At 33.4% G+C, this 14,673-nt stretch overlaps 1 protein-coding gene across 1 annotated transcript in view; it reads left to right on the top strand.

Annotated features, from left to right (window-relative positions):
* LOC136041577 (glucose dehydrogenase [FAD, quinone]-like) overlaps positions 1-13,472 on the top strand; it is a 53,599-nt gene extending 40,127 nt beyond the window's left edge. The window contains exons 7-9 of the mRNA XM_065726269.1: positions 424-705; positions 6,288-6,491; positions 13,035-13,472. Coding sequence (XP_065582341.1) covers positions 424-705; positions 6,288-6,491; positions 13,035-13,409 — 861 coding nt within the window. The 3' untranslated portion in view covers positions 13,410-13,472. The remainder of the gene's footprint in view (positions 1-423; positions 706-6,287; positions 6,492-13,034) is intronic.
* The last annotated feature ends 1,201 nt before the right edge of the window (positions 13,473-14,673 follow it).

A 14,673-nucleotide genomic window follows, 5' to 3' on the forward strand; every position in this document is an offset into this window, starting at 1 on the left:
TTAATTAAAAATTTAATTTAGACATCTCGTAAATACGGAACGGTAGAAAAGTATTTGCTTCGATAACTTTTACTATTGCGCACGGAATAAGTGGCAGGGCCGAAATTAGAATCATCCAACTATAGAGAGCTTGATCCTAACTGTGTACCCTGAAAGCAAATAAATGTGTCCAGTTCTTCTCATTTATTGCAATAGAAGCCATATCCCTTTGAACCCCCTTCGCCTTCTCCCTACACACAGTTTTAATAGGTGGCTGGGTGGTTATTATTTCTTTTTTCCTCTTCTCTCTTTCTTTATTAACTTGCGCAAGGGAAATTTCTTCAGCGTACGTGTTTTATAGCTATTTTCTCTTAATTACGAAGAATATTTTGAATTTTTTTTTTGTTATTAAGAATTCCAATAAAAATAGAACATACTTTTCAGGACCATATAGCCAGTGGATGGCCAACTTTTGTTCTTGAAAAGCCAGTTTCACTCAACTACCCTAGGGTGGTAGGACTAAGTTCAGCCATCGGATGGTATCTAGGGAAAGGACCAGGTACTGTTATGGGAGGAGTTGAAGGAATGGCATGGGTAAAAACGAAATATGCAAATCAAACAGATGATTTTCCAGATATTGAGTTCCATTTTGTGTCTGGATCAGCGGCATCTGATGGTGGCATTCAAGTTAGACGTGCAAGTGGCCTGACATACGAGACCTGGAGTGTAAGAAAATTGATGTTTTAAACTAGTATCCTTTGCCTACTTTCCATTTTTATGCCTCTTGGTATTTAAATGAGAGTCAACTGAAGGTCTCAAAATAAAATCTGAAACCATACTCATTCGTGGTTATGAGCTCTCTTGTGCCCAGGGTAAAATCTTGATTAGTACCTCCTCCCCCTGTCTCCCAAAGAATGTCGGGCCAAATTTTAAAAAATTTTCATTAATCAACAAAATTTTGCCAACCTACAAAAAAAAAAAAATAAAAATGATTATTTTGAATAAAGTTTTTGTGTTCCTAAAATTTCTGCGCCCGGGGCAAGCACTTCCTCTCTCTGCCCCCTAAAACTGCTTCTGCCAATACTGCGCTCAGTTTTATTCCATCTATTTTTCATCAATCAATTTTATTCTGTTTTAATGCACCAGTGGAGATGACATTTAATGCACCAGTTGTCGCACCATAAATTACACAAGCATATATATATATATATATATATATATATATATATATATATATATATATATATATATATATATATATATATATATATATATATATATATATATATCTTAAGAAATTAGGAACTCAACTTTGAATGAAAATACTTCTGCATGCAATAATGCTGTTTAGGGTTGCAAAAACAGCCAAGTTTAAAAGCAAGTTACAAGGATGAACAATCACTAGTAAACAAACTAAGAAGATATGGTAACCAACATGGTAACCTTGGTAACCTTTACTTTGAAGGTGCAGTTTTCTTTGGATTGTTAAATGTTAGGAACGAACATCGTTTTCAATGTAAACAATTAGTTCTTTTTTTGTTTTTAATTTTTAATATTAATTTTTTGTTCTCAGTTCAACTTGGCAACACTAATGCAAATGTTGTACTGCCTTAAAACCTTTACATTTTTAAACGACAAAAAAACATAGAAAAATTTGGTTTGAAGGAAATTGAATTTCCTTTTTTATTGGGAAGGGAGTTTGTACGTTCAGCCATAGTTAAGACAGCTCCGAATGGGTGCCTAAGGAAACCCAGGAAAAGTAAAACAACAAGGGTGTGCAAAAGCACAGGAAGACTGGCCCAGGTATCCCTTACACCTCCTGGCTGAAGACCCTTGAAAAAGGAGCCAGCAATCCTGGTTTGGACTATGAAGTCCAAACCAGGGTTTGGTACCTTTACCTTTATTAACGTCGCGCTTAGAATAGAATCAGAAATATGAAATGGAAATACCATTGGAAGACAAGATGCCTTCAAGTTGAAATTAACTTATTTAACACCATTATTTGTCATGAAATAAACATATAAATAGATTATAAATGTTGCCTAAATATAATATTGATTATTCATAAATAAGATTGTTGAAAGATGTAATCCATTTTTATATCTTAATGACTTCTTTAATGGTTGAAAAGGTAATAGGGCTACCTGCTGTTACTATAAATATAAAAATAAGCTTATCAGATAGCTAATTGAGCGCTTTAGGAAGTAATTAAGTTTTCATTAGCTCTTTTATCATATATTCTTATTGGAAGCCGTTTGTTAGTGGCTGATAGCACATCTTTTCCGCTCGATAGCGTAATGCACGAGCTCCATCATAGTCAACCTTGTTGCAAAACAATTTGTTTTGAAAAGCATATGTCGACGATAATTTGTCCCCAAATTTTTTCTACTACTATCATGTCTCTGGATCTTCTTCCAGATTCATATTACAGATGTCGCAACTACCGTTCTAGGATTCTACGCTTTTCATTCTCTTTCTTCTAATTTCTTCTTGTCAAGTTCCAGGCTTCTATTTTTTCATTTAAAAAAATTATGGCTAAAATATTCATCAATCGCTCATAAATCTTACGCTTGAAAGATTATCTATTTTCATCTCTATAAATTACGATCGGGATACATTGTTTGTGGTGTAGTTGTGCATAATTTCGTTTTTGTTTATAATTGTGACTAGAGTATGGCTCGGGCATTTATGTAATGATAAAAATAAAATGCATTTATATTACTTGGGCAGCCTTTTCGACAATCATTGATTTATTTTACTGACCTGGGGGGGGGGGGGGTGTAGCAAGATTTTTACATCGCTTCTCCACTATTGATTAAAAGCTACAGCTGTCAACCAATCAGCACTTCTAAAATGGCTTGTCTAAGGAAGAATTTTTTCTCGAGAAAACGGTGAGACATTTTAAATCCACACTGTATATTTCCCGACACCAAATTAATGGTTTTACCTTTATATGCACCATTTGTGTGAACCATTTTCTTACTAATTTACCCCAAAGTGTAAAATTCAGCCAAATCTTTGTCGTTATTTCTGAAAACTCAGGAAACTATCGTTACTTGAAAACTATCTATATATATATATATATATATATATATATATATATATATATATATATATATATATATATATATATATATATATATATATATATATATATATATATGTATATATATATATATATATATGTATATATATATATATATATATATATATATATGTGTGTATATATATATATATATATATATATATATATATATATATATATATATATATATATATATATATGTATACATATATATATATATATATATATATATATATATATGTATACATATATATATATATCTATATATATATATATATATCTATATATATATATATATCTATATATATATATATCTATATATATCTATATATATGTCTATATAGGAAACTATCGTTACTTGAAAACTCAGACTGCATTGATTTGCTTCAAAATATTGCACCTATTATTTGTTTTGAAAGAACAGTTTAAGAACAAAAACTCTTCATTGAATTTTGTTTTTATCAAACAGTTCGTGGTAACGAACTGTAGTAAGGAGCGACCCGGCTCAATAGTAAACAAAACTCTAAAAAAAAATTTTTGATACTAATAGATACATCAAAAGAATCGGATTTTTATGCTGATTTTAAATATAATTTAGTCTCACTCATCAAAAGCTACGAGCCTGAGAAAATTTGCCTTATTTTAGAAAATAGGGGAAAACATCCGCTAAAAGTAAAAAAATCTCAACGAAAACCACACCATCGCATTCGGCGTATCAGAGAACCCTACTGTAGAAGTTACAGGCTTCTATCTAGAAAAATGTGGAACTTCGTATTTTTTGTTAGAAGACCAATCACGGGTGCATGTTTGTTTGTTTGTTTGTTTTTTTCCCAGGACTGATTGTATCAACCTAGTGGTCCTAGAATTTCACGAAAGGGCTTCTTCTAACGGACATTAAAAGTTCTAGTGCCCTTTTTAAGTGATCAGAAAATTGGAGGGCACCTAGGCCCCCTCCCACTCTCATTTTCCCCAAAATCAACAGATCAAAATTTTGAGATAGCCATTTACTTCAGCATAGTCAAAAAATATAATAACTATGTCTTTGGGGCTGACTTACTCCCCCATAATCCCCGGGGGAAGGGCGAACTTTGACCAGTGTTTACATACAGTAATGGTTACTGGGAAGTGTACAGACATTTTCAAGGGGAATTTTTGGTTGGGGGGTTGGGCGGAGAGGGCTACGTGGGAGGTTCTTCCCTTGGGGGAGTTTGTCAAGGGGGAAGAGAAATTCCACGAAGGGGGAGCAAGATTTTCTAGTATTATTTAAAAAAAAACAATAAAAATATATTTATGAAAAAGGTTTTTTCAACTGAAAGTAAGGAGCAGCATTAAAACTTAAAACGAACAGAGATTATTACGCATATAAGGGGTTCATCTCCTCCTAAATACCTCGCTCATTACGCTAAAGTATTTTTAGTAATTTCAACTATTTATTCTATGGCCTTTGTGATTCAAGGGTCATTCTTAAAGAATTGGGACATAATTAAACTTTATTGTAAAGAGCGAGGTATTAACGGGGGGGGAACCTCTTCATATGCATAATAAGAATATACGAATATAGAACTTCGTTAGGAAGGTTAATTTGTATGTTACGTATACTTTTTACCAATAAAAACGCTCGTTAAAAATCAGTAGATCCAGTTACTTTTTTTAAGTAACCGAAAAATTGAAGGGCAACTAGTCCTCCTCCCCCGCCCTTTGTTCCAAAATTGTCTGGTCAAAACTAAGAGAAAGTCATTCAGCAAAAAAAAAAATTCAAACGCAAATTTTATTTTAATTATTCATGTGCAGAGAGCCAAAATCAAACATGTGTTAGTTATAAAACCATCAGAAATTAAATTAAAAAAAAACAAGTTTGTTGTAACTGAAAGTAAGGAGCGACATTAAAACTTAAAACGAACAGAAATTACTCCGTGTATGAAAGGGGCTGTTCCCTCCTCAACACCCCAATCTTTACGCTAAAGTTGTTTACTGTTTTATAAAGTAGAATTGAGAGAAAGGGTCAAACTTTAGCGTAAAGAGTGGAGCGTTGAAGAGGGGACAGTCCCTTTCATACACGGAGTAATTTCTATTCGTTTTAAGTTTTATTGTCGCTCCTTACATCCTATTAAAAAAAAAAATTTTTTTGTTCAATTTATGACAGGTTTGGCCTAAATTTTATTTAAAAAAAGTAAAATATAAACCAATTAACAAATTTATTCTGGTTTACAAAAATCAAAAAGACTTAAAAAATAAGAGTAGGTGAAACCATATCTTGGATGCTCTTAGTTTTTAATTTAACTTTCACTTTGGTTTAAACTGGTATCTGATTTTACAGAGCTTTATACCCAAACTTCGTATTCATTCTCAGTTCTACACCCTCCTAACACCCCAGAAGTTTTACCATTATTATTTTCTATCAATGAAGTAAAATCAGAAGCATAGGAAAAAGAAACTCGGCAAAACCAAAGCGTTGTTCTCTCAATATAATTACTGAAAATTCAAGTTTAAAGATAGTTATATAACCCTAAATACCCAGGATAATAAAAGCGATATCTAATTGTTGAAAAATTAATCTTTACAAACTAATGAAAACTCGAACCACCATACATATTTTAATAAATTAGAAAAATTGGGAAACCAGTATTTAATGAAATAATTGTTATACCTAGTTAAGCTATTTATGCTGGGATTGGGAACCAGTTTTAAAAAAGAAAGTTGTGGATAAAAACTCAGCAAAAAAAGCTGAGAACGCATTGTTAACGTTTGAATTTTTACGGGTAAAAAACATTGTAAAACGTAGTAGTTTCGCTAATTTACTTTCACGGATAAACGTGGCTCTACTGACTAAAATATGGTGCTCCCAAAAAAACTTGGCAATTTTAGTCCCCTAAACTTTAATGTGCATCAATGATTAAAAACTGAACTTACATATTTCTATAGTATATAATTTAAGATTTTGTTTAAAGTGTTTTAAAATTCATTAAATAAATCTATATTGGCTAATGCAAGCATGAAAAAAAGATTTATCTACCGGTTATAAGGTAGTGGATCAAATTGTCCGTCTAATCTGTCTATATAACCCTCTCTGCTTGTGAAATACCTCCACGTGAAAAAAAAAGTTGATACTGCCTTTAACATGACAGTCATTTATATATTTCTTGATATTTGCGTACTTTTTTTTGGCATGAAATTGTAATGTGACGATTACAGCAATCTGATTTACAGATTTTATCTTTTCTAGAAATACTACGAACCACTCACATTCAAAGAAACGATCTCCATTGCTGTAATGTTATTACGCCCCCGTTCGAACGGTTATATCCGACTTCGTTCAGCAGATCCACACGACAAACCATTGATATATCCAAATTATCTGGTTGACGAACAAGATTCAAAAGTTCTTGTAGATGGCGTTAAGATCGCAATAGCGGTTGGCGCGACCGATGTATGTATAATTTTCTCTTCTTCAGTACTTTCTAGGTTTGATTGTCAATATTATAAATTCTAGGGGATACTTTTATGTTTATTATTGATTTGTTTCCTCTAATACAATCTATATAGTTTTAGCAAGAACTGTACTGATGCCAAAATATCAACAGTAGGATTCCGTAGCAGTATAATTCTAGTAATCATCAATTTCTGTTCTTTTAACACAAAAATATTTTTGCCTTTTTTTTTTACAGTTAATTAATAATGAAAGAAGAAAAATTAATATGAAAACTTAAGCAACTAAGGGCACTAGTAGTAGTCAACGCATGAATACTCGAAACCCATTATACGGAACTGTTGCGGAACCTACCCACAATACATAGGTATCTACAATATTTGTCATTTTGTTAACGGAGAAAACTTTACATATTATAAGAAAATATATGTTGATAGAGTTCAAAGACAGAAAAGATGTTTGCGTCTCATCGACATTGCAGTTAATTAATTAAAAAGCAGTTAATTAAAAACTAATAAGAAAAAAGCAAAAAAATAAAATAATAAGAAAGTCTGGTTGATCTTACGAAATGAGGGTACTCGGAAGAAATAATTAGACGTGTTTTAACAATATTGGACACATTATTGGAGTAAATTGGAGACTACGTCACCATTTTACTGCTATTTTACAATGATAAAACATTTCATGTTAGTCCTGTTGCGTAATAATCATAGCTAAACTCTTTACCATTTCGGTTTTCCGCTTCTTCTTTTTATTAAATTAAAAAAAAATCAATTGAAAGTAAGAAGCAACATTAAAACTTGAGACAAATAGAAACTACGTATATGAGGGAGGTCCACCAAACCTCCTTGCTCTTTACGCTAAAGTTTTTAATACTTAAAAAGCTTCTTATTGTTTTAGTTAAACGAACATAGTATTTCAGAAGTCTTTCTTATAGAACTGGGACACAATTCAAACTTTTAAAATTAATAAAAATTATGTATTAGAGAAATGCTTCAATTTTCTCTAATTAACGACAGTTTTACATTGAAAGGGGAGACTATTATTAAAAGTAAAATTCAAATATTTTTGTAGCTTCCAAAATCATTAAAAATCAGAATAAATAAACTTTCCCCATACAATATAACCAGTAGTACAAAGATAAGACTGCAGAACCAAAACACCAGAAGTCAACATACCCCTCCAATGATTCCCATCCCCTTTAATCCTTTCTTATAAACTTTTTCCACACCATTTGGGGACAACGTACTTTTCGTTTTGAAGCACAGGGATGGTCAAAAAGCACATATTTGGCAATGTGTTATCGTTCACTTGTAAAACGCGACCTAGCAACATTTTTTTCAATATAAACTGTATTTTTTCAATATAAACGCAGAACGTGGGAACGAATATTATTTTTGCTGAAGCTAATTGTCTCATGAACGGTCACTCAAACTTGTAAACTATTAAAACGATATTTATTAACTATTCATCGATAACCCCCCTTGAAAACGTTTAACGGATCTTCCTCCGCTTTTTGACGCGTCCCTGTTTCGGAGCCATGCTTGGCCACTGTCATTACCTTAACTTGCAATATTTTAATTTTAATTAGCAGACTTATTTTCTTTTCTTCTAAAAAAAACGCCCTGCACCTTGGCTATTCTATTTCTTCCACCTTCACCACTTTTATCATCTTTACTAATACTTAAAACCTACATAAGTGAACATAACTATAGGATTTTAATACAATATTATTTTCCCACGGTAAATATAGGAGCTGTTCAATAAGTTTCCATCTTGTTCTTTTTCGTGACCGCATATCTTTATGCGCAAGAGGGAGTCATATTTGCATTTGAGGCGATATTAAATAGAAAAAACAAGTTTTTTTAAATGAAAGTAAGGAGCAACATTAAAACTTAAAACGAACAGAAATTACTCCGTATATGACAGAGGCTTCTCCTCCTCAACGCCCCGCTCCTTACGATAAAGTTTCACTATTTCTCTTAACTCTACTTTTTTAAACAGTAAGAAACTTTAGCGTAAAGAGCGGGGCGTTGAGGAGGATAAGCCCCTGTCATATACGGAGTAATTTCAGTTCGTTCCCGCGCCCCCTTCATTGAAATTCTCTTCCCCTATGAAAAGCTCCTCCATGGAAATATCCTCCCAGGTAACCCCACCCCTCAACTCTCCCCCCTAAACCAAAAAAAATTTCCCCGAAAACGTTTGTACATTTCCCATTAACCATTACTATATGTAAACACAGGTCAAAGTTTGTAACTTGCAGCCCCTCCTACGGGGACTGCGGGGAAGTATGTCGTCCCTAAAGCATAGTTATTAGGTTTTTCGACTATGGTGAATAAAATGGCTATCTCAGAATTTTGATCCGGTGACTTTTGGGAAAAAATGAGTGTGGGAGGGGGCCTAGGTGCCCTCCAATGTTTTTGATCACTTAAAAAGGACACTAAAACTTCTCATTCCCGTTCAAATGAGCCCTCTTGCAAAATTCTAGGACCACCGGGTCGATACGATCGCCCCTAGAAAAAAAACCCAAAAAAACAAACAAATAAACACGCATCCGTGATTTGTTTCCTGGCAAAAAATACAAAATTTCACATTTTTCAAACAGTTCGTGGTAACGAACTGTAGTAAGGAGCGACCCGGCTCAATAGTAACCAAAACTCTAAAAAATGGAATTTTGATACCAATACCTGCATCAAAAGAATCGCATTTTAATTCTGATTTTAAATATATAAGTTTCATCAAGTTTAGTCTTACCCATCAAAAGTTACGAGCCTGAGAAAATTTGCGTTATTTTAGAAAATAGAGGGAAATGCCCCCTAGAAGTCATAGAATCTTAACAAAAATCACACCATCAGATTCAGCGTATTAGAGAACCCTACTGTAGAAGTTTCAAGCTCCTATCTACAAAAATGTGGAATTTTGTATTTTTTGCCAGAAGGCAGATCACGGATGCGTGTTTATTTGTTTTTTTGTTTTTTTTTTCTTTTTCCCAGGGGTGATCGTATCGACCCAGTTGTCCTAGAATGTTGCAAGAGGGCTCATTCTAACGAAAATGAAAAGTTCTAGTGCCCTTTTTAAGTGACCAAAAAAATTGGAGGGCACCTAGGCCCCCTCCCACGCTAATTATTTTACCAAAGTCAACGGATCAAAATTCTGAGATAGCCATTTTATTCAGCGTAGTCGAAAAACCTTATAACTATGTCTTCAGGGACGACTTACTCCCCCACAGTCCCCATGGGAGGGGCAACAAGTTACAAACTTTGACCAATGCTTACATATAGTAATGGTTATTGGGAAGTGTACAGGCATTTTTAGGAGGATTTTTTTGGTTGGGGGAGGGGTTGAGAAGAGGGGGATATGCTGGGGGAACTTTCCATCGATAATTTGTCATGGGGGATGAAAATCTCCATGAAGGGAGCGCAGGATTTACTAGAATTATTTAAAAACACAATGAAAAAATAAATATGAAAAAGTTCTTTCAGCTGGAAGTAAGGAACAGCATTAAAACTTAAAACAAACAGAAATTATTACCCATTTGAGGGGCTCACCTCCTCCTAATACCTCGCTCTTTACGTTAAAGTATTTTTAGTAATTTCAACTATTTATTCTACGGCTTTTGTGATTCTGGGGTCATTCTTAATTAATTGGGACAAAATTTAAGCTTTAGTGTAAAGAGCGAGGATCTGACAAGGGGGCGAACCCCCTCATATATGTAATAAAAATATGAGAATACAAAAGTTCTTTACGTAAGCTAATTTATAAGTTACGTAAATCTCTTACTAATAAAAATATTCGTAAAAAATTAAAAGTTCTAGTTGCCTTTTTAATTAACCAAAAAATCGGAGGGCAACTAGGCTTCCTCTCACGCTCTTTTTTTCTCAAAATCATTCGATCAAAATTATGAGAAAGCCATTTAGCCAAAAAAAAAAAAAATGCAAATTTCGTTTTAACTATTCCTCTGCGGAGAGCCAAAATCAAAACATGCATTGATTCAAAAACGTTCAGAAATTAAATAAAAAAAACAAGTTTTTTTAACTGAAAGTAAGGAGCGACATTAAAACTTAAAACGAACAGAAATTACTTCGTATATGAAAGGGGCTGCTTCCTCATCAACGCCCCGCTCTTTACGCTAAAGTTTTTTACTGTTTTAAAAAGAAGAATTGATAGACAGAGTCAAACTTTAGCGTAAAGAGCGGGGCGTTGATGAGGAAGCAGCGTCTTTCATATACGAAGTAATTTCTGTTCGTTTTGAGTTTTAATGTCGCTCCTTACTTTCAGTTAAAAAAGCTTGTTTTTTTTTATTTAATATAGATAAGAGCTTGAAACTTCTGCAATAAGGTTCTCTGATACGCTGTATCTGATGGTGTGATTTTCGTTAAGATTGTATGACTTTTAGGGGGTGTTTCTTCCTATTTTCTAAAATGAGGCAAATTTTCTTGGGCTCGTAACTTTCGATGGGTGTAACTGATCTTGATGAAACTTAGATATTTAAAATCAGCATTAAAATGCGATTCTTTTTATTTAACTATTGATATCCATTTTTTAGAGTTTCGGTTACTATTGATGTTTCATCACATTACGTCATTTAAAAAAATCATTTAAAAAGAAGTTTGTACTGGAACTCAGGCAAATTCCCCAAGTGTACAATTTCTCCTGAGAAGTTCATTCCCTGGAAACTTCCCTCCCCATAATAAATTCCCCAGTAGAAAAACCCTCAGCAAAAATTTGCCCCCCCCCAGCCGAAAACATCTACATACTTCACAATTACAAACACTATGTGTTTAAGTGGTAATTTTTTGAAGTATACCAATATCTCTCATATAGGTAATGATTATGCACAGACTATCTAACACAAATCATCACCTGCTTGCTTATAACTGCTTTGTTATGAGAAATATGTAAATGAAATGAACTAAAATCTATATTTAAGTATTATCAAGAAACTTATAATGCAACTGCATTTTTAGCATTTTGTGGTCTTTTAATTTATTTTGCGTTAGAGCACAGTCTAACTCGATAGACAATTTAGTGAAGTTCAACCGGCAACAATGAAAATATACAACTGTGAAACGGGAAATTTATCAGTTCTTGGTAACCAATGTAAGTGAGGAGCGACCCGAATCAGTAGTAACTGAAACTCTAAAAAACGGAATTTTGATACCAATAGATATATCCAAAGAATTGGCTGATTATGTTCATTTCAAATAAATAAGTTTCATTAAGTTTAGTCTTACCGGTTAAAGGCTACAACACTGAGAAAATTTCCTGATTTTCAAAAAAAAAGGGGGGGGGGAACCTCCTAGAAAGATTAAAACTTTAATGAAAATTATGCCATCAGATTCGACGTATCAGATAACCCTGCTGTGGTGGTTTCAAGTTTCTATCTGCAAAAACGTGGAATTTTGTAGATTTTGCCAGAATGTGGATTACGGATACGTGTTTCTTTGTTGTTGTTGTTTTTTTTTTTCCCAAAGGTGATCATATCGACCCAGTGGTCCTAGATTATCGCGTGAGGGCTCATTCAAACGGAAATTAAAAGTGTTTGTGCCCTTTTTAAGTGACCAAGCATATTGGAGAGCAGCCTGACCCCCTCGCCACCAAGGTTGTTTGATCAAATTTTCGAGATAGCAATTTTGCTCGTCATAGTTGAAAGGTCTAATAACTAGGTCTTTCGATGTAATGTGACCCCACACAGTCCCACAGGAGAGGTCTTGAAGTCATACAATCTGCCAACTTTTAAAACATAGTTATTATGCATAATCCATGAGTATCTTTTCGAAAAGAAAACTTACCATTAGCAAAGAGCCATTACCATTTCCAAGAGCCATTACCAGCCTTACCATTAGAAAAGAGCCATTTAAAAATATTCTTGGAAAATCTTCAGCCCTTCCATCTCCGTTACCCAAATTACATAATTTCTGTTTATTTGGTAAAAATATAACATTTATTCGGGAAAAGCTTTCAAAATTTGTTTTCAGAATAACATTGTTACTATTAAGACTAATCGAGATAACAACTACCATTCCCAAATCAGCAACAAATGGTAATTTTTCTTACGGTACAGATTTTTTTTTAATATTAATTTTTGTCACTCTGGGCCATGGTTCATCCTTTACTAGGTTGCAGCTATTGTACTCCCATGATTGAACTAAAATTAGGTTACTCTTGACAGAAACAGAAAGCATATCTCTAAAAAACTTTATCGTTTTTTTAATGGCTGGCTTTAATTTTGCGATTTAATTTTCTATTTAACCCCCCATCTCAAAGCCAATTAGGTTTTAAAAAGTTGTAGTTATTTGTGCATTTTCTTGTTAATTTAGATTTGTGACTCAGAACTTCTTACATCCAAGCGTCATCTGACTTTGTTTTTAAAAAGTATGGCAATTTTTCTCTCCACAAATAAGATACAATGTGATTGACTTGCAATAATAAACCAATGAAATCAAAGCACACTTTTCAATAAGGAACTGGAGGACAATCTTTTTTTCTTTGATCTGACTTACAAAAAAATAAAGTTGGAACTAAAATTGGATTAAATTTTAGGCGTTTGCAAAGTTTGGAACAAAATTCTACGCCCAACCATTTCCCGGATGTGAACATCTACCCCTTTGGACCGATGACTACATAGCCTGCTGCAACCGTCACTACTCTGCAACAATCTACCATCCAGTTGGTACATGCAAAATGGGACCCGTTTGGGATAAAACTGCGGTTGTAGATCCACAGCTAAGGGTTTACGGTATCAGTGGCTTAAGAGTGATCGATGCATCAATTATGCCGACTATTCCAAGTGGTAATACAAATGCACCAACTATAATGGTGGCAGAAAAAGGATCAGACCTTATTAAGGGATATTGGCTTGCACTTGAAGGGTCGGTCAAGAAAGGAAAATTAAAAAAGAAAATTGTAAAAGTGTGATTATCTTATTGTGTAATAATGATAACTATATTGATTGTGTCAGGACTATTTTTGTTAATAAAAAACTTTTTTACCTTATTTTATCTTCATGATTTTTAGCGTATTTTTTACAGTAGTACCACTACTAGTGCTGAAAGTTCAGTGTAGGACCAAGCCACCAAACACATCTACACACTCTCCTCCTCCACCCTGATATGCACAAAACTTCACTCTTTTCTCCCTCCCATGAAGTTTCTATTTTATTTTAATCCTTCTTTGTGAACTCTTCCTCCCCTTTCGGAGACGACTTGCTTTTTGGTTAGACCCAGACGACCCAGAACACTCTTTGGCAAGTTTTTATCGTTAATTCTTAAAATATGTCCTAACAAAATTTCTGTCATTATAGCCCCAGAAAGTGTGATAGAACCACGTTTTTCATGCAGCCAGTTGTTTGACATACGATCAGTCATATGGTTATCTAAAACTAATCTCCCACAATTCCTCCATAAAATATTAAACGAATCCTCCTTCACCTTTGAAAGCACCCATATTTTAAAACCATACTTAACCATTGTCAGCACTATAGCTTCCAATGTTTTTTATAGGGGTTCTGATTATAATCAATCAAATTGAAATTTAATTTAACTTAGAATTTTATTGAATCATTTTAAAGCTTCTATTTAACAAAAAGGAAATAGTTAAAAGTACTCACTAATAGATTTTCAGAAGATTTAATCTATGGATTTGCGACCCCGCTTTAAGTAAATTTGCTGGCGATGATCTTCAAAATAAATCTATTTAAAAAATATGCTGTGATATTCTTGTTTTAAGCAAGAAATTGGTAGCCGCGTTGGAAAACCTGGAAAATTGTTGTGCAATTCTGTGCTCGTTGATTTTGAAGAAAGCATCTGACAATGTTTAACAAAGTATTTCAACAACGTTCAATAGACGATTCAAACAAAGCATTTTTTGTCAATTAAAAAAAAAGGTCAGTCAATTTTGAAAGGTATTTTTTTCAATATGCGGTTTCAACTATCCCCTTCCCCCGTTACCACTAAACTACTCCCACATGAAATAATATATTTTTCATAATACGCAATGTATATCATGAGGAGGCTTTAGATCCCTTTTTGATGTAGAAATAATTTTAGTGCGAAAACGCATGCGCCTATCCCAAAAAAATTGAAGAGGTGAACTAATTATAATTATAAATGATTTAAAAACACGTTTTTAATGCCAGCCTAGCTTTTTTCGCTGCTGATCTCATAGGTCAATTTGTGACAGG

This window comes from Artemia franciscana, unplaced genomic scaffold (assembly GCF_032884065.1).
Source record: "Artemia franciscana unplaced genomic scaffold, ASM3288406v1 PGA_scaffold_30, whole genome shotgun sequence".
In the NCBI taxonomy this organism is placed as follows: domain Eukaryota; kingdom Metazoa; phylum Arthropoda; class Branchiopoda; order Anostraca; family Artemiidae; genus Artemia; species Artemia franciscana.